The sequence below is a fragment of the Girardinichthys multiradiatus genome, chromosome 23 (genome assembly GCF_021462225.1).
Source record: "Girardinichthys multiradiatus isolate DD_20200921_A chromosome 23, DD_fGirMul_XY1, whole genome shotgun sequence".
NCBI classification, from domain to species: Eukaryota; Metazoa; Chordata; class Actinopteri; order Cyprinodontiformes; family Goodeidae; genus Girardinichthys; species Girardinichthys multiradiatus.
Window position 1 is genome coordinate 46944726 of NC_061815.1, and position 20982 is coordinate 46965707.

Consider the following 20982-nt stretch of genomic DNA (forward strand, 5'->3'; position numbering starts at 1 on the left):
AAGAACATAATGTAGAAACATTGAAGCAACACAATAGCCTGGAAGTTAAAACTTGGGTGCAAATGGGTCTTCAGAATGGTCCATATGATTGGCCCATGTCATAGTTTAACACGCAATTTTATCAAATACTAAGGAACCGTAAACTCATTACTTTGATCAGAGTTTAAAAAATTCTCAAAAAATCTTTTGGCATTTAGCAAATAAACAACAGTTTTGTTCATCTTAACTGACCAAAAGCAAGTCTGATCTCATTTAATGTGTCTTTTCAGTGTGTGAAAGTATCTTATCAACTATGTTTTATTGCAAATAATTTCAGTTAATTGCTTAAAAGGTACATCTGAAAAGGTGGTTAAAAAGACAAAACAAGTGAAAGGTTCTTTTAAGAGGGAAGGAAAGTCACATGTAAGTCTAAAAAACAGCCCAGAAGTAATAAACGCAGTACTGTAATGGTCCGCAGCTACTCAGTTTTATTAATAAACTAATAAAAAAAAAAAAAAAAAGCCAAACTAAAAATGAGATTTGGGACGCCTTAAAGCCCAAGATGACAAAACAACACATGCCAAGTAAATGAAGGCTGTTTTATTAGTTTTGACACAATGTGATCAGATAGATTAGAAATGTAACATTTTATCAGGTGGAAACCTTGAAGAGGATGTAAAAGTGTAAAAGAAAAGAATAAGTGATTCTAAACCTGGGTCTTTATGCAATATTTATTGATTCCCAGCTTCATATAAACTGGATGTTGAGGCATAAACATTTTACATTTGAACAAAAATATAACCAATATTTACAATTATTGTATTAAAAATACAAAAACAACTGATACATACTCCACCAATTGTCTTTTTAAAAGACATACAGGTTAAAGTAGTACAAGAAAGAATGAAGAAAAGAAGGTCGTCACCAGCTAAATGTACACATCTCACTGACATCACACACCGAACGGAGTAGCAGTTCTACCTACTACACTTATCTTTATGCTTGTACATTTTTGTGCAACTTTTTGTTTTCAAATTACGACTCGACCCGCTAATATGCACATTATCTTCAGAGCTGAATAAAAGTAAATGATGCATGTCACAACTGTATTACAAATCTGCAGCCATTACAAAAAAAAAAACAAAAAAAGGAACCCAAAAAATGATTTAGTGTTGTAGTCACAGAACACAGTGGAAAACACTGCAGTCTTTCATGTTTTCACTCAATCTGTTGCTTCCAGGGCTGATCAATGTGATCAGTGTGATGCTGTGATACAAGGAAACAAAACGTTCATTTTCTTTTCACAATAACATTATTTCAGATGTGGTGATTGACAGATTTGAAAGAAGAAAAAAAAAGATCATTATTCTTCACATTTCACCTTCTCCACCGGAGTCAAAAACAAAAACAAAAAAAATCCGTATCTCCACTGACGTCAAGATACAGTGAAAAGCTGTGATATACGCAGACTGATGTTTGTAACAGACAGGAAGTACTTCTGAGGCTGAATGTAGTAGCACATCGGCAGAGATGGAAACAGGCTATCTGAGTGTAGACATCAGTTACTACACTGTAACACACAGTCGGCTGAAGCCACCTTTTGATTTCCACAAACCAACCAAAAAAAAACAAACTAAAAACACCACTAAACCTCAACTCTTACAGCCTGGTTATAATCTTTAAAAAAAAAAAAAAAAAGCCTAGAAAGCATCATAAATAAGGCATTTCATCTCAGAACAGTTTGATTTGCATGTGAATGACCGTGTAAAGACATGTTTGCAACCATGGCATCATAAGGCGCTTAGACATTCACGGGATGCATGTTCAGGTCGGGAAACAGCCAAATCTGAATCAGTGGATGCTTTTATTTTGAAAGAAATAAATATGGTTAAATGGACTTTTAATTTACACAATAATGCCTTCTGAAATGTTCGCCACCTCTTGATTTTCTGGGGTCTCTCATTACCAAAACAGAAAAAAAATGTGAAGGAGTTCCTGTTTGAGTCATAAAGTCCTGGCTTTACTGTAGCTTTAGGGAGACGATGACAGAATCATACATGATTTTCAGTGAGTGTGCTTTTTATCATCTCCCAAACGTCTGAGCTCGTCTCCTCCCTGTTGTGACAACAGAGAAAAGACCAGCTCAGACATAAACGGTTTGCTCATACCCTGGTAGTCAAGCCAAATATCTAGGATTGTGCTCAAAGTGCAAGAATTAGACTTAAACTATATTTCTGTTTGTACTGGTTCATAAAATGTGTTGCATGTCAGCATACTGCATGATGGTTATTTAAACTGAGCTCTCCGCCTAGCTTTTTTTTTATTTTTATTTAAACCAACAAGTGATGAGCATTCACACATGAACTAAGATAATACTGGATTTAAAGTTCGAACACTCAACAACAGAAGTGCTGTTTCAGTCCAGGCAGAGAAATGTTGGGCTGACCTGCTTTCTGTTTTCAGCCCCGAGAGTGCAATTATTTAAAGACAACGAAAGAAAATAATAAAAAAACAAAAAATAAATGGGAAGAAATCTAGAGGGAAGTTGAAGATGATGAAGCCAACTGCTGTTTCTCTCCGTCTTTAATAATAGTCTTGTTTCGTTGTTCTTAATTGTTCAGGTTTTCTTTTTGAAAGAAGAAAACAAGAAAGTGCGGATGAAGCTCAACACGTCAGGATTCTGCTGCGTTAACAGGTGGGTTTGGGGCTTTGTCTCTCAGTTTATGCTTCTGTAGTCTTTTTAAAAAATGCATTTTATTTGTCCAAAGTGCCAGGTATTTCGTCATTGTCTTTGACCTTCTCTCCGTCTATTCTTCACAGTATTTTTTGCATGCAGGGTCATCAAACCCCCCATGATGCTTTAAGGCAGGGTAGGGAGACGAGGAACGAAGAATTCACCGATTGAGAGGGAGAGCCGACTGGGGGAGGCAGGCACATACGTAACTGCTGACGAGTCTGTAGCTCTGTCTCTTTAATCCAGCCCACCCAAAACCCCGAGGGGGGCTTACTACAAAACGATGTCCATTGTTGCCCTCAGACTGCCGACACCTGTTCGTCCTCTGTGGAGAGAAAGATAAAGAGAGACACAGGAAGTACATTAAATGCAGAAGGATTTTTAAAGTTTAAAATCAGCCTATAGAGTTCAGGAGGGCAGCAACAGTTAGGCTAAATTCCTATTTATTCCTCTCACTCCCACATTCCCTGATTCTTTGTTCAGATATTCCACAGTGAACATCCCGTACGTGACTTAATATTCCCACTTGTGACATGTAAACAGTAATCATCCCCGCAGCACTTTTTTGTGCTTTTAAAGGAAAAACAAAAAGTAATGCTTAATATAATCTTGTGTGAAAATAATCCACTTTAATCGTGAACATACTACCAGTATGCAGTGCACATGAACATGTCACCTCAATGTTTTTCTATAGGTCGTTTTAAAATGTCTTTGCCAGACTTTTAAATCTAGCCAAAATAACTTCTTCCTGTTATTATTATTATTCCTATTCCTGCAGGTGGCGTCCTAGTGTCTCCTGGTGTTTTTATGACCTCAGCAGTTCTTCATGACTTCTCTTTATTAAATGCCATTTTTGGCTAAGCTACAAGCTTTAAAAGTTATACATAATGAGTCGTAACTCTAACTATTGTTAAAACTCAAATGTGAAACTGTGTTTTTATTCAATGGATGGTTACATGCCTTATAAAATGGTAATGTGGAAACATCCTCAGTTTCATCGCTGGAGCTGCTGAAGGTTTTGGTCTCTCTTTAGTAGTAGAAAATGAAATAATTTAAAACTAAAGTGGCATATTTTTTATTGTTCCAGATGTTTCTAACACTGCTAGCAAGTAGAAGCAGAAAGATACATGGTAGCTTTTCTAAAATAATTTTACTGTTTAAACTTCCTTCTTCTCTCTTTCCATCAGCTCAACATTAATCTAAATGATCCACATTTACAATACCGAATTATTAAAAAAATACATGTATTGTAAAGAAGTCATGTGCAGGGTGACACAGGAGAAAGGAGGTGCAGGTTTCTGAAGTTGTTTGCAAAAATGAAAAGAACGGTGACTGCTGACAGACTGTTGTTCTGGTGTGTGAGAAGAGAGAGAGGAGAGCAGGGTGTCGAGTCCGGGAAGCAGTGAGAAACTAAGGCAGTCAGTAGGAATCATGCATGATGACATGTTTGCAGTGGGACAGATTCTGCTGGTGCTGGGGGACACTGTGTGATCAGTTGCAGTCCTGGTGTTTATTTTTGTTCACATGCAGGTTCACTGAAAATAAACTTGTTACCTGCCTGATGCGGAGCGGCCCTGCCTGTTAACCCCACACACTGTCACGATCTGGGAGTCCCAGGTGTATGCTGTGCCAATGGTTTCCTCAGAGCGACTAGTTTTGGAGACAAGGACTCACCCTCCTCTTCATCCTCGGGCTCTTGCTCATCTGCAGGGGAGCGGGTGCGGCGGAGGCTGCCCCCTCGATGCTTGGCGGCCTGATGGGCCTGGTGGGAGTCGGGCGACTGGGTGACCATCCGTGACCGCTGGAGAGCCGTGGTATAGTCCGGCGGTCGGCGACTCGAGTGGGTTGCTGTCGATGTGGGGGCAGGCGGTGGTGGGTGCTGTCCCTCGGCAAGGTCAGAAATAGTCAGCGCTGTGTAGCCAGGAGGGGTCGGGGGGGGCTCACGATAACGGCCCTCCTTTCGAGCTGAGCAAACAAAAGAGACCATAATGATACCTCTAAGCACCAGCTGCTGGTGTATTTGTGAGAAACACATTCAACACATACTACTACAATAAAACAGAACACAATGAACACATATTTGCATTTCAAGGCATTTTGCAAATGCTTCACTTTGTGGAAGGGATACTCCAACAGGCGCAGCTCCATCAATTAGAATATCATTATGTCAGAAACCCGGTTCAAAACATAAAACTCGGAGATTCATAACAGACAGAATGACTTATGCACAAACATGCAGGCTGTGAAGGTGGGCCTCATCTGTGGCCTAACTTATAATCGGGGCTTAGAGCAACGGATCTACAGAAGGTTCAGATTGACCCAAGGAGGGTTCTAGGGATGAAGAGTCCCAGATTAGCATGCCACTGTATCAGGGCTTGAGTTGCTATCTTGAACCTGTTATAAAGGGATGTTTCTTTGTTGGTCTAGTGAGGGCCGTTTTGGCCCGACTCTTGGATACATGTCTGACGGCTGTAGACTGCTCTCCCATGCACATGGTAATCAATAAGCCTGACTTGTGTAACGATCTCCAGTCTCTTCCCTTGGTAAATAGGAACATTTTCCTGGTATCTGACTTGTGCTTTATGTTTACTGCTGCATTTGTTGTTTCCTGTTCTGATTTTCATGATACTCAAACCAGATCTGCAGACCTGACAGTTCTAAAGTCCACTAGACAGTTCCTCATCCTTTAGCTTGATTTCTCTCACTTTTAATTCATTGTTTTCTCATCATTGTATTTGAATTTTCTGTCTGTTTACTTGAGTTTGTCATTTTGATCACTTTGTAGTGTCATGGTTCCATGTCTGTTGTAATGTTTTAAACCTCTGTAAAGCACTTTGTATTACATCTGATTGTATGAAAAGTGTTTTATAAATAAAGTTTGATTGATTGACAGGACAAGACTCACAAATAATGCCTTTACCCCCAGCTGTGATGGGGGATGGAGATGGCCGACCGAGCAGCTTGGCCTCCTCTGACCCGGTGGATGTGATGCTACTTGTCTCTGGGTCAGCATTTACGTCCTTTCCTCCTCTCCTCTTAATCGTTCCAGTGTCTCCCTCTGATTCTTCTCCCCAGTATGCAGCTGAGGATGAAGAGGAGCAGGCCGATGCCCAGCTTCCCCTGGCCTGTGCTGCCCACAGTGCCGCAGGACCCCCTAATAAGGCCTCTGATGCTGAAGACAGCCCTCCAATGCCAATCTCCCAGCTTCGTCCCTGCTGCATAGTCTGGATGTTGTCATGGGAACCAGAGGAGCAGGAAGTCCAGGAGCCGCGGCCGCTGTCTGCAGCATCGAGAGAGACGCGATCGCCCTGATCCTGAGTCAGTTCTTCTGAGCTGGGCGAGGAGAGGACTGTGGGGCAGCCGGAGTAAATACCCCGACAGTCCTGCATTGAGGAATACAACCTGAGATAAAAATGTAAAAAAGAAAAGAAACTATTAATGGATTTACGTCCACCTCTCCACATCTTTCAAACAAAATGTTCAGTCATCCTACCCCAGGCTGTACTGGTCAGGGTCGGTGGTGGCTCTCCTTTCCATCCGAGGTCCCCCAATGTGAGATTCTCCAACTCCTCCAGAGTGACGCAGTCGCCGCTCTTCTTGGGCCATGTCAAAAGACGAGTTACTGACGAGGCTGGAGCGAGACGAGATCTCACTGTGACCCGAGTCCGAGTAGGCGTCACCCATCCTGCCGTAGCCTGGACGTAAAAACAACGCAGGGCAGGCTTAGATGAAGGTTATTTAAATCTCATTCACATACAGACAGAGGTTTAAGACATTTACCCTACATATGTAAATGTCTGAATGAGTTGATGAGGGTGGTGCATTGGTGACCAAACAAACAAAGCACGGGGGTGAACACTGTTAAAATTCATTTGTTTTTAACTTGTTTTATATATTTAATGGATCTTCTGAAAAAAAAAAATTTGTGATATGATATATAAAAAAAAGCAAGTTGGCTAAAATCTTGCAAAATACATTTTTTTCAGTTTGGTTTCATCTGGGTATAAAACTTTGTCCCATGATCTGAAGGATTTTACTGGATTTATAGATTTCAGTGATGCAGAGAGACGCAGCTCTGTACTCCTGGGCTGTTTTTGAGAAATCGCTATTTTAGTTTGCTACAAACATTTTATTCGTAAGACAGTTAGTCCAATGTATGATGTGGAAAAAAAAAAATGCATTTTGTTCCTATTTATAGTTCTGAAAGATGGGTAGAACTAGAAGCAAAAGCCAGGTCAGAGCTTTACAAAATCGATCAGGAATCAACCCAAAAAATGTGTTTGGTTCATCTCTACTTGAACAATGAACAAGTTTTTATCATTAACGTTAGTTTCAAAATTAGAAAATGTTGCATGCAAAAATAACTTTATGCTACTCTTTTGCAGTAGTAATCCTTCTCAAAGATGTGCCCTCTGTCAATAATTCATTTCCATATTGACAAGCAACATTTTAACAGGTTTATCTATTAAATTTTGATAAAGATTGTATTTTTCTACAATATTCTGGGTTTTAAAAACCCTAAACTAAAACTGGCTGAACTAAAAAATAATGTAGAGAAATAAAAAGAAAATGTAAGTTTCCTACATATAAAAAATTGAAGTTTTCTTTTGTTATTTTTTAGTTATCGTAAAACACTATATTAGAATCAGAAATGACAAAAAAGGTTTATTTTGGAATCAATTCACGGCTATGACTTAAGGAAAAATGAGAACAATAAATCAATATAGTTGACAGCCACCAGGTGGTATGAGCAGCACCCAGCTCAAAGGAGGGGGTGGGGGGGTGGGGGGTTATTATTGGCTTACCCTTCTTGGGCGAGCTCTGAGGGGAGGTGGGAGGAGAGGAGAGTTGGGAGGAGGCGTTGGACATGGCGTCCTCTGGCTGCCTGCGGTGCCTTTCGTTCCCCTCTTCAGACAGAGACAGGATCTTCTTCAGAGACTGGGGCGAGCTGGTGCCTGTAGACATTTCCAATAAAACAAGCATAATTAGCATGAGGAACACTGCCATTTCTCGAGGGGTCAGTTGTCTTGGATTTTCTGCTATTTGCTCGTTGGTAGACAGCCTCTAGATGGCAGCATAGTTACAGAGAAGAAAGTCCTGCTGCCATTTGCAGATGGCTTAATGAAGGACAACAAAACTGCAGCGTAGCATGAAAAGTTCAAGGAAATTCAGTTTTTTCCAATTAACCAAAAAACACTATCCTTATTAAATATTGTTAATGTATTTGTAGACAATCCATACTGCAGCTCTGAATAAAGCAGTTCATTTAAACAAAATTCTACACCTTAAAAAGTGTTTTCTATTATAATTTTCTTACCAAAGGGTGGCAGATCCTTGACTGGCACTCTTTTCCGGGATGGGTAGAGGGCCACAGAGGGAACTTGCAGGGCCTGGTTCCCTTTGGCCAACTGGCCCCGTTGCTGCGTGGCTGCTCTGGACACGACCGGAGAAGTGTCTGGTCGTTTCCCACCAGCATTCTTGGGTACTGAATTGCATGTAAAAGCATGAGATTACTTTTATATCTCAAAAACAAATAATTCTGTTTGAAATGGGTTCAATAAAACAACCGGTGGGGATGTTGACACAAGAGGCCTCTTTTCACTTCATTACCAGCAAGTGAGTTGTCATGTCAAATTGAGAAAATGAACTTCATCCTCAACTTTGTTTTTATTTTTGAGCATCCGTCTGTGCAGTAAATCATCTAGATTTGTTTCAGTTTTTAAATGGAAAATATTAGATTTTAGAGCCACTAAGACTTGAAATATTGAAAGTATGAAACGTAAATATATAATCATCAGCCTTTCTATTATTTTTCAAAGCAAATAAATTATCTTAAAAGCAATTTCTGATGAAAGAAATTGCCTTTATGCAACACCTCTCACAAAAACAGGATGAGAATAACATACACGGGTATGTGGACCTTGAGACCCCTGACATATGTAGCCAGAATAATTGAATTGAGCTATAAGTTTTTCCTCTGTGTTTGAGCCAAATGAAGGTCACGGGACTTGACTGTAGCTGCTACTTGATTTTAGCAGTATCTCAACCTTAATCCACAAAGGTGTGGCATTGGCTTGAAGTGACTTTCAGGGTCAAACACACCTGTAGGCCCAGGTTTGAGTGCTGTGACAGATGGTTTCTTCAGAACGTGTTGACAGATACATTACTGTAGTGCAGTTAAACCCTCACCAATAAACACAGCTAATTATGTCGAGAAAAGTCAGTCTTCCACAACGTCTTCATGACTTGCTAGTACAAAGTATGTTTTTTGGTGACAGATGTTGGGTGGAACTTGCTGGTCAGAACTGCAGCAGAAGTGACAACATGTTCAGCCAGAGGTTTTGTGTTTTGAATAAACTTTTTGTCACAATCGGTAATTTGCTACTGTGTTATAAGCTCCATCTGCTTGGTGTTCACCAGAGTAACCTTGTTACGACTTTTACTTCCTCTAGATAGTCAAGTTTGATCGTCTTCTCGGCGCTCCGCCAGGGCCGTGACCGACTCCGGCGGGGCCGATCCGAGGACCTCACTAAACCATCCAATCGGTAGTAGCTTTTAGGTCCCTCCACAGCGTGTTGGTTTGTTATGTTTCTGAGCTAGTGTTCCCGGAAATTTCTCCTGATATCCTCCACCTTACCAGATACATTGACATATAAATCTTCATTTTACAAACTCATAGTCGAGCTGGAAACTTTGTGCTATGCAATGATGGCAAAGCTTTGTGTTCCAAGCTCCAGCCATCTCTGTTCTGCAGATTTTGGGTGCGTTCTTGGCAGTCTCTCTTTTTTATTTCTCCTTCACATATTTTATTGTTAATGACAATAAATTCACAACTATCATGAGCTACCAGCCTGAACACAACTTAAAGGAAAAAATAGCAAATATGATTGTATATGCTCTTTAAATTTACAAGTATAACACCAGAGCATGTTTCAACATAGGCAATGATTTAATGTCACAGCTAAAATGAGAGTATGTGTTATACTTACATGTGCTAATTGAGGGTTCACACTGTATGGAAAATGTCTGAAGGCTCTCCTCATTCGTTTCCAGACTTAGGTTGGATAAGTACTGTTTGACCTTTCTGGCCATCTGGGCGTCCTCGTAAAGCTTTTTGGCGTTCAGGAAGGAGCTGCGTCGAACTCGCTTCTTGTGCCCACCTGTCTGGCTGACGTCGAGCACAGCTGCATTAGCGCTGCCCTGACTTAAAGACCTGGTCAGGTACGCATGAGTGTACACAGAACAACAAACAGTAAGCAAAAGGGATATTTGGGGTACAGACAAACAAATAAAAAAAGGTACAGAAATGATCAATAAACTGCCTTAAAGAGCAAATTAGTCATTTTTGGGGGTTAAGACTGTTAAACTCTAGAGGGTTACACAAGGAGCATGGTGTTTAAACTGAGACATGCAGAAAGCAGCTTTAGGTTTTTCTCTCAATTTGAAAACATTCCTGTCATTCCAGGCACTGGGGGGGGGGGGGGGGGGGGGGGGTGCAAGGGCCGACAGCTGGAGTCAAACAACAGAGGAGTAAAAAGAGCGACTGCTGTAGCAAAGTCTTAGTTTACATTTCTGTGGCTTGAGGCAGAGTTTGTAGTAATCGTAGTAAAAGGTTTTCTTCGTGGTCTAAAACAAAAAAGCAACCTGACATCTGCTTGTGGTTTCAACATAAAGCCACATTCACTCCTGTCAGTGAACAGAATGCAACAAGTTACATAAAAACTATTCTAAATAATTACATGGTCAACATTTAATTTCTTCCAGAAGCCTGTTTCCTTTCAGAAGATTTTATCATAGCGAAAAACAAGCTCATAATTATGATATTTAAAATGTATTTTAAAAGACATAATTATGAAAGACTGAAATGTGCTGCAATGTGTTTCCCATTAAATGTTCTGAGAGCATTATAATGTATGATCTGACCACAAGAATGTAAAGAATGAAAAGAAATTTGAATAAATATTTGCTGATGGAAATGCGGAGATAAAACTAAAAGAGATGTAAAACCCTAAAACTGAGGCTGCATGCAGTTTGTTGAAAAGCAACATGAGACTGAAGATGACATTTGCTAATGTAAGCACAGCAGTGACCAGTGTGACCTTTACTTAGCAAATGTGACCTTTGTTACAGTCAGTACATTCAGTATCCTGAGGTTAGTGTCAAGCAGAATTAGTTGGAGGAATTCAAGTTGGTTAATAAAAAACACGACTTTAGAAAAGAAGCAAAGCAGAACAAAAGTTGGCCGATGGACAAGCCACGGTGGAGGGAAGGGTAAAGATTTGGTCGCCATACTTACCCTAAACTTCTCCATTTCTTCTTCCTAGAGGGTGGGGTGCCACAAACAGAGAAGCGTGGGCGGCAAAGAGTTTATGAGCAAAGAGAAAGAGAGGAGACAAAGCTTAGGACAGGAAAGACCACCAAGATCACCAAAGAGAAGCAATTACACCACACCCACATGAAAGTCAGCAGAAAGGATATCGAGTAGCGACACTTCACTAAGAAGACATCATTAAACAAAGGCTTGCTTTCACGGAAGCTCTGAACACTTCTTAACGCTAACATCGTGTTTAACGAAACAGTTGCTCCGGAAAACAGTTGCCACAAAGAACAGCTGCCTGAAGGACAAGCGTGATGCAGAAACTTGACTAAATCTAAGTGGACCGAATGACCCCATAGAGCTGGTTAGTCAGTGGAGACCAGACTGGTCCTAAATGGGTGGTGAGTGCTTCATTAATGCTCCTACCGTGACTTTCTTTGACACAGTTCCTTACCTGGTGCGGAACATGAGGGCTGGGTCCATATTGACGGACGCCATGCGGCCGACATGGCGGATTTCTTTGGCAATCATCCTAAGCTTCTCAAAGTTCACCAGGCCGTCCACCTTGGAGTCATTGCCTGTAAATTTAGAACATAAAAAACATTTCAGTTCCTGAAGAATTATACGTAAAAAAATTGACTGTGGACAGCAGGTCCGGGTGTATGGAAACCTAAAAAAAAAAAAACCAAAAACAATGCAACTAAAAACAGATAACCAAACAGATATCAAGTCAATAAAATATATTTAAAAGAAAAAAAATGATAAAAAAGTGTGAGTGTTTGAGCTTAAATAAAAAAAGAATAGACTTGTTACAGGAAGCTGAATTGTAACTTTTACTTAAAGCTGTCAAATGTCACAACATCTGCTGCTTTTATTCCAATGTAGGGATCTTCAATTTTAAAAATCTGTTTTCTCCCTGCTTAGAATTGATTTCTGAGACATTTCTGGGAATTATAGCCACACATTAAAATAAGATTGAGTGCTGATCCTTTTGCACTTTACCATCACATTGCAGTTTTGGTATTTTCGTACCCAGAAAAAGTGGGTCTTACCACGTTTTGACAACGGAACAATAGAAGTATTTTTCTATAATCCACTTATATTCCTGTGAGGGAATATTAGTAGATTAGCAGGTCCTATTTTACAACAGTCAGCTGGCCCAAACCTGGATCAGAACTGCTATCAATAAAAATAGGTTGTAATATAAAACCCATGTGCTGTCACATACCTTCATGTAGGAAGGTGAGGTCCTTCTTGATAACTGGGAACAGTGGGATGATTGGAGGCTGAAGGTTTTGATTGTTGAGAACGTTTCTGTACTTGGCCATATTTCTAGAGGGGTCGAAGAGATCCTGCAAATCTCCAAACAGTTTCTCGTATTTGCTCGGTAATTTTTCCCAGGTTCCCCTGAGTCTGGAGACTGGAGCTAAGTTCAGACCACTGCAGGGAGAACCACAAGTAGACAGAAGAGAGGAAATACAATACAGTAAACAATAAACTAAATATTTATACATAAGTTTTCTATATCTAACCTGATGATGGCAAACATGGAGTTGAAGTTCTTGCACTCTCGACAATGTAGAGCAATCTTGATGAAGTGCTTGATGATCTTCATGCGCTTAAGCTGGTTTGGTTCCCGTACCACCTCCGTTGCCACCCAGAAGGTCTCATGGTTGATGGACTCCTCAAAGCGCTTGAGGCTGAAGGAACCGGTCTTTGATCGCAGCTTGAACAGGTCGTCGATGTATTCAGTGGGCTCGATGGCACAGAAAAGTTCGAAGGCTCTCATGGAGAGCTGGGTGGCCACCTCCACCGTGCTGAGCTGTAACAGAGAGATCTGGCCTTCTCGAAGGAGGTCCTGGGCATCTTCATCAGAGCATAATGTTTCTGTCTCCATATTGCTCTTCAGGTAGTATCTAATGGCAGAAGAGAATTTATGTTTGACATTGTAAGAATTTACCTCTTTTTAGATATTTTGCCTCAGTTACGACCCACATTTAAATTATTGAGTGCTAACGTAACAAAGAACTAATTGCGAGCAATAATCTGTGGAATTTGGAAGAGCTTCTCTCTCAATGTCCAGAAGTTGTAGATGTTAAAGAAAAAATATATAACATGTGTTTCTTTTTTAACTATTCCTTTAGGTCTTGGGTTGAAGTGTAGTTGAAATGTGATCTAGGCCCGATGAGGTAAAAACATGAACATTCAGTTTGTCCGAGTTTGTCCTTTGCCCTTCAAATTTACAACATCCTTACCTGCCACTTAGCTGAATCCTGTCAGCTAGTTTGGAAAGCTGATCTGGTAACCGCCTCTGTTTAATGACGCCCTCAGGTGTGACAGACACTTCACATAGCGAATAAGCCTCTGGCGCTGCAGTCAGGGCAAACTCCCTAATAGCCTGGGCCACCACGTCTTTAGCTGTCGTGTCCTTCCCAATCATGATATAACGAGACTGCTGGTCTGCCTTGAAGACTCGTAACACTTGGTCTGACATATCTGGGGAGACAAAATTAATGCTTATAGGCAAAAATCTAAATTATTCTAGCTAAAGAAAGAAAACCAGTGATAATTGGCTTTCCTAAAGGCTTAGAAAGTAGCATTCAATCAAAATGAAACAACCCTAAGATATAAAATGCCTGTGACACGCTTTTCCCACTGACAGGAGAAATTGAAAGAAAACATCTTAATATTGAAGGAATTGGGCAGTAATTGACATAATAGGATTAAAGACGTGATAAAAGAAAATTGTGACACAAAATAAGCATATTTCAAAGTTGCCCAGAAATGGCATCAAAGAGGAAGTCTCTGGTCATTCATTGTTTGAGCGTCAATGATAAACAGTTCAGATAAAAGCCAAGTTGCGTAAAAACAGCGGTAATATGGTGAAACAGTCGTAGTATTGCTGCCACAGCAGCCGTTAGTCTGCACTGTTTTCCTGAAGCGAAGAGGATCAGAGCTGGAAAACTGATGAAGGACAGATGGGCTGTGATTGGAGGACTTCTCAGCAAACTGCTTCGAACAACAAACCTCTGAAGTCACCAGAGAAATGATGTCAGAGGTCAGGACATCTGACAGACAAAGGAGAATGTTGAAGCCACGCTGTTCAGAGCATCTGATGTGAACGGATCAAGGCTCAGCAGTTAAGAACACTTCCTTGTCACAGAAGTTCATTTAGAAAGTTACGAATTATAAATCAGAAATTATTATTTTTATGAAATAATAATCAGAAATTATGATTATAAATAAAATAAGATAAATTGCACATGAATACGATGCATTTAAATAAATGTTTCTCTAAAGATTCTGAAATAAACTAAAAACAATAACACACACAGTAGTGTGTTCAGATGGTGAATCATCCCTTGCATCTGCTCCTGCTGCTCCGTTCTGCTCAGCTGGTTGTTTCGCTCAGTGCCATATTTACTGTAACCCTGGATTCACACTATATCTGCTCCGGTCCGGTCCGATGCGAAGCCCGTAGTGGCTCCAAGAACCATACGCAGATTGCTCAATAAAAGCCAGCGATAAATGTGGTAGCAAGTCCAAAACAACTCATTTTGTGGATGTTAAACCATTTAAACTTTTCTTGTGTTTTGTTCACTGAGTGCAGCGAAGCTATATTGTTGCATAATTTGTTGCATTTAATGTTTAATTGCTTGGTTTATAATACCTTAGTTAACCCAGTAACCAACTTATTGATCTAATGTAAACAACTGCTAATATATACACATGTACATATAAATTTATGTGTGTATTTATTAATATAGCGAGATCTAGTCTGTCCTTAGTGAATTATTTTGAAAATCCGGATGTTGTGTATGATTCATGCATATTGACCCGGCCGTGGAATTAGATGGCCGTCCATCTGCACGCTGCAACACTTGTGCTCTGCCATCTGATGAAAGCTGACTTTCTTCTCCTGACTCTGCTGTGTGTCTCTCTGACAGTGACTGAAATATATCTAAAGAAATATCAAGATTCTTCGCTGCTGTCTGTGTTGCTGCCATTGTAGCAGCAGTCAGTTTACGGGGGTTCCCCAGTGACGTCTTTAAATGCCTTTTTGGTGGAATTTATGACCATACATCTCAACAACACATCTGAGTGGTATGAATTTACTTTTGAAAATATGTAATCAATGTTTCCTTTCCATAAATGTTATTCAATTCAATTCAGTTTTATTTATATAGCACCAATTCACAACACATGTTGTATTATTATTGGATTTATCGTTAAAATTTGATGTCACAGGCACTTTAAAACCCACCACCGTCATTATGATGAAACCCATGTTTCAAAACTTAATTATTTTGAATCAGAGTCGAACCCTACAAGACCTTTTAAATCACCCACTTACCCCCAGAAAGTTGTGCATCTGATTTAGCAAATCTGCTTACAAAACTATAGCTGCTGAGAGATGATTGAATGTGACAAAAAGAGATGAGGAGAGGAAGTACTCACTCAGGATAACTTGTACTGAAAGGATAAAACAAATGATGGAATGAAGTTACTATGTACTGCATTTTTTCCCCTGTTAAGACTTAAAAGATTATTAAAAAAAGGATGTGTATTTATACTGTATGTATACTGTCGTTGGGTGTCTGAGGTCACTTTAATATTAAAAATATAAAAAATGTAACTCTTTTACACATAATATCTCCATCATAATATTGTGTGCAACGCAAGCATTTCTGTTTGGAATGCTTCCCCCCTGCTCATCTTGATGCCCTCACAAATGTAGTTTTAATTCATGGTGCACATGCTACACCTTGGAAGTATTTAAATGATGCATAAATACACACACTGCTGCCACTGAGTTAAAGTCTCATACTGAGTCCCACAACGTCTGAACACACACCAGGCTGGTTGTTGAAGTCGAGGATACGGTGGTGAGACTGCAGGAGGTCTGGGTTCGACGACGACAGGTTTCCACTGACCGGCAGAGCTGGTGGGATCTGTTTGGACGGCTTCATGCCCACTATGCTGTCATCCTGTGATTGGCCTACACAAACGTCGCTATGGAAACAAGAAAAGAGGAATGCGGGGAAGGGGGTAGTAAAGCATTTCCGTCAACGACAAGCAGAGGGCGACATTTGGGAAGAGATAAAAAATAGCAGACTTGATGATCTGTTTCATGTATTTCGGAGAAAATAAAAGCATTTTTGGGGCTAAAAATCTAGATCTGATGTAACTGCAGACAGAGATCTGTTGAATTGATCTTCTTACTTGTATGGTTTGGGGGGCAGGATGCTGGTGAGTGTCTTGTCAAAGATTTTTTTCAGTTTGTTGCGCCCTCCGACTGTGTTGCTCTTGGCCTTTTTGCTGGCTTTTTCCAGGCCCATAACCTGCTCCACATCCACCGCCAGGTCCGGTATGGAGTACCGGCTGGCCTTTTTAATGTCCCCAATCTTTGGTAGGTGAGGTGCCCCGTTCTTCCTGTCATGTTCCTCGTCTCCGTCCAAGTCATGGTCATGTTCTGGGCGTGTTAGGAGCTCCTTAAACACTGAATGGAAAGTAATAAGGTACACAGATGAGCTACAGTCTTTGTTCAAGTAGAAGAGCTGAAAAGAATCCATGTTTTACTCTGGTTAATTTTATTTACAGCCAACATTAATTATTGACAGAAGACATAAAAATATTACCTAAAAGATTTGTTTTCACAGTTATGGATAAGTGGGTGTTGTTCTTTAAAATCTCGTTGGCTTTACTGAACTGGACAGTCTCAAAATTCTGCCCATTTACCTCCAGGATCTGCAGAAAGAAGAGGACCAGTAAATTAGAACCTTAACATACTTAGTAAAAGCAATTATTTCACCACAAAATAAAGTTATGAAATAATGCATCTGCCTTTTTACCAACCCAGGACCTAAAACTATCAGTCAAATCTTTTCAACATGAAATTTATTTGACTAAGATCCAGCTTTTCTCCAGTTATGTGTCATGTGACTTGCTTTTAGTGAGAGTGGCAAATTCAGAACAATGGTTAACATGCAAACACCCTAAGCCCTTTTCTGTCCAAACATAAATGCTTTGAAATTGCTAAATACTACTTGCACTTTAACTGGAACTATGTACTTTTGTCAGATGAGACTAAAATTGAGATGTTGGTCAACAAACCGTACGCGGAGAAGCAAATAATCCATATTTGGAAAAGCACCTGATGCCCACTGTTATGTATGGAGGAGAATCTGTGATGCTGTGGGCCTGCCTTTGTTTCAAAGGCTCTGGGAACCTCGTTAGAGTGCATGGCATCATAGAAATCTTAGAAATACCAGGACATTTCAACAAAAATCTTATGGGCTCTGCCAGAGAACTGAAAATGATTCATCACTGAATCTTTCCGCAGGACTGTGATCTAAAAACCTTGGCCTAATCAAAATGGAAATGGCTCATTAGACACAAATTCAACCATATTCAACGGCCACCTCAGTCACTAGATCTAAACCTTATAGACACCCAGGAAGGTGAGAAGTAACAGTAATGTTCGGTGCACGCAGCTGGTCTGAGGTCTAAAGGCACCAACCTACAGAGCCCAGATCTCTTTCTTGTCAAGACCTGATGGTTCTCTGACACTAAAGCTGTAAATCACCCTGAATCAGGGTGATGCCAGTAAAACATGGTAGGTGTGACTGGTCCAAAAAAAAAAAAATAAATAAATAAGTCAAGCTTCTCTGCTTCCTTTTGGAAGAAAAAGCTGCAGAGGCTGTTTGGTGACAAGAGTGCTTAACTCACATCCAGACACTCATGAGATGGTTTGAAGGATTAAGAGACTTTGCTTACAGCTGAGAGGCCTGCAGAGTGTGAAACTAGCTGGGAAGTCAAGTTCCAGTAGCTGCAGGCACCCTGTGTGGTGCCTGCAGCTACTGGAAAGTTCAATTTAAGACTTCTCAATAGGAACCCTTTTAATGCTAGTTAGGTCATAATGCAAAACCAATTTCACAACAAAATTGAGCTTTAACTGGAAAAAAAGATTATTTTGACTGCTGGTCTGGGGGGCTGACTGGACAGATTTTTCTTCACAGTTGTGAAGAGAAAGTAAAAGAGAGCTTTTGAGAATGCCGGAGGGATAAATAAACCCGGAAATAACGGGACAATACAATCCTTCACCAATGTCTGTTGATGTCAAAGTTACCTGATCTCCACGCTTGAGTCCAGCCTCAGCTGCCTTGCTCCCTGGCTCCACGGCATCGATGAATATGCAGAAACCTTTCTCTTGACCTCCGAGGAGGGTGAATGCCAGAGGAGAATCTCTGGACGGCTTGGTCAGTGTCACCAGCCTTGGCTTGGCTTTAGCAGCACATGCTATATTTAACAGTCTGAGGTGCCCGCACATTTTCTGGAAAAAACATTTAAAATACAATAAAATCTGAATTTCTGTTGTATTTTGTTGAAGCACTCTTTACATGAGAAACTTACTTCCTTCTCCAGATTGCTCTCAAACTCCTCCAAAAAGTGAGTCATGGCAGGGTCTCCCTCAAAGTCATTGAAGTGATTGTTTACCCACAGCAAGACTACCCGCGTAACCTGAGAAAAATCCCATGATCAGCACATGTTGGCACACACACTAATAATCCTCTGGACCTAAGAGATCTACAGGTCACCAAATTCCAGACCAATACAGGCGCATTCAAATGTCCAACAGTTCATTTATAATAAGTAATTCAATTGAAATAGCAAACACATATGAAGTATATTTACTACACCTAGAGTGATGTATTTGACTTGTTCGTGTTAATTTTGTTGATATCAGTTTACAGTTAAGAAAAAGCCAACATTCTGTCTCTCAGAAAATAAGGATATTAAATAAGACCTAGAAAACAGAATTAGCCGTCTACTGTGTAGTGTTCACGTACTGTCGAGTTTATGAACTCAGTACTTGGTCATTGTTCCTCCTGTATGGCGTAATGCATCAATGCAGCATGGCATGGAGGAGATCAGCCTGTGGTTCTGCTCAGGAAACCCAGGTTGCTTTGATAGCGGTCTTCAGCTCATCTACATTGTTGGCTCTGGTGTTTCTGATCTTCCTCTTGACAATACTTTACAGATTCTCTGTGAGCTTTAGGTCCGGTCAGCTAGCTGACCACTCAAAAACAGTCATGTCATTAAAGGGTCATTAAAGTAAGTACTGATACTTTTGGCAGTGTGGGCAGGTGACCAAGTCGTGCTGGAAAATTTGCATATCCAAAGATCTTGTTAACAGAGGGAAGCATGAAATGCTTTAAACATTCCTGGAAGACAGCTGAGCTGACTTTGGACTTGATAAAACACTGTGGACCAGCACCAGAAGATGATATGGCTCCCCAAATCACAGTTGGCTGTGGAACCTTCAAAAGAGACCTTGAGCAACTTGGACTTTATACATCTCCACTCCTCCTCCAGACTGCTTTGATCCGCCAATATGCTTAGATAAAGCACTGGGAACATTTTCTTTAGCCATCACCTTTAATGCTCCACCTCATGGAGGATGTCAATGACAGTTATTACCTCTAATCATCAATCATCACTCAGTGTGTAATGAATCACATACGTTTCACTTTTTGAATTGAATTATTGAGAGAAATTCACTTATTGTCATGACATTGATTCCTACTGACTTCCACGTTTCTTCTGACTTGTGTGTAAATTATTAATACAATTGCAAGTTTTTCTAAAGATTTTAAATCCATTTAATCTCTTTTTCCACATTAGGAGGACTGTTCTGTTCTGCTGCCGGTACCTTGTCCCTGAGACTTGGGTCGTGAAACCACTCCAGGAGCTTCTTTCCCACGACCATGGGGCTGGAGAGGAAGGTCCTGTAGGTCAGCAGGAAGTCCTCAATGTAGGTAGGATCGACTACTGAGTGCTCCTCCACCAGATGCATGGTGAGACGCTCAGGTGTGCCCTGATAATTAAGAATGATGACATAAGTTTAGAAGTTGATCATGAAAAATTAGGATATTTGCAATCGATTGTCATCAATATTTCACACCTTGATGACAATATGTCCTTTCCTGGTGCCGGTACGGTCCAGTTCACGATGTTCCTTTACCATAACGATCTCTCCTTCCTCCTCAACCTTCTGCATGTTCTTCTCCACCTGGTTGAGGATGCAGCAGTACTCCTGCTGGGCTATACATACAAACTGAAAGAAATATAAAACAGTACAGCTCATTAGGAGGCGGTCCACTACGCCCCTGTGGGAAATAAAGTATTTTTACAAATTACCAAAAAGGTCTTTTATTTACACTGAATGGACTCAGCTAACATGTCAGCTTTCAGTGTTGGATGTAGGGCTTACAACCAATTAATCGACTGGTTGATTTTATTGCTCTGCAATGACTTTTTACATTTTACACTGACTAGTTGCAACAAGGTGTTTTGATGCCACAAAACTGATTCTTTAAAGAAGGTTTAAGATGAGGAACTGGGTTGGGAATGTCAAATAGGTTCCAATGTATGAACAATGTGTGAGAATTTTACCAAAGGGTTCTGAAAACCCAGGCAAAAGGCTACTGAAATAATGTGAACAAGTTACACATCTGACTCTCTTTCATCCTTCCCACTGATTTTCAACATCAGCACCATACTGCGTGTCGAAGCATCCGTCTTGGCACCTTTACGCTCTTTTAAAAACACTGTCTGACAACATCTGGAAACATGGTTCAAACTGGATTCTGAGGATTTGGCAGAGTCCATCCCAGTGGTCGCCTGTGTGTTAGTTCCCCGCTTCAAACCTCTTCAGTTCATCCCGCAGAGTCGGAGCGAGGCTGCCCAAAGTCACCTGAGCAGCCGGCTGCACTACAGGGGACAGCCGCCTTGAACAACAGGTGGGTGAGCTGAATTTACCTGTACCCTACATCCAGGTTGATCAGTTTAAAATAAGGTTAGGTAAAAACATTCCAACATGCACAATTGTGGTCAACATAAAGTTATTAGTTTTACTCCTAGGTCCAGCTGTCTAGTGAGGATATAGTCA

General features: G+C 40.6%; 1 protein-coding gene across 1 annotated transcript in view; it reads right to left on the reverse strand.

Annotated features, from left to right (window-relative positions):
• Window positions 1–691: 691 nt before the first annotated feature.
• The window catches only part of rapgef2b (Rap guanine nucleotide exchange factor 2b), a 127360-nt gene continuing 107069 nt past the window's right edge, over window positions 692–20982 (reverse strand). Inside the window, exons 11-29 of the mRNA XM_047353149.1 lie at window positions 19996–20148; window positions 19744–19908; window positions 18444–18551; window positions 18160–18363; window positions 16670–16778; window positions 16254–16530; window positions 15886–16043; window positions 13286–13526; window positions 12563–12946; window positions 12259–12470; window positions 11485–11608; window positions 11010–11033; window positions 9703–9926; window positions 8031–8198; window positions 7519–7668; window positions 6207–6408; window positions 5619–6115; window positions 4268–4678; window positions 692–3038 (exon numbers count right to left, since the gene is read on the reverse strand). Coding sequence (XP_047209105.1) covers window positions 4311–4678; window positions 5619–6115; window positions 6207–6408; window positions 7519–7668; window positions 8031–8198; window positions 9703–9926; window positions 11010–11033; window positions 11485–11608; window positions 12259–12470; window positions 12563–12946; window positions 13286–13526; window positions 15886–16043; window positions 16254–16530; window positions 16670–16778; window positions 18160–18363; window positions 18444–18551; window positions 19744–19908; window positions 19996–20148 — 3768 coding nt within the window. The 3' untranslated portion in view covers window positions 692–3038; window positions 4268–4310. The remainder of the gene's footprint in view (window positions 3039–4267; window positions 4679–5618; window positions 6116–6206; window positions 6409–7518; window positions 7669–8030; window positions 8199–9702; window positions 9927–11009; window positions 11034–11484; window positions 11609–12258; window positions 12471–12562; window positions 12947–13285; window positions 13527–15885; window positions 16044–16253; window positions 16531–16669; window positions 16779–18159; window positions 18364–18443; window positions 18552–19743; window positions 19909–19995; window positions 20149–20982) is intronic.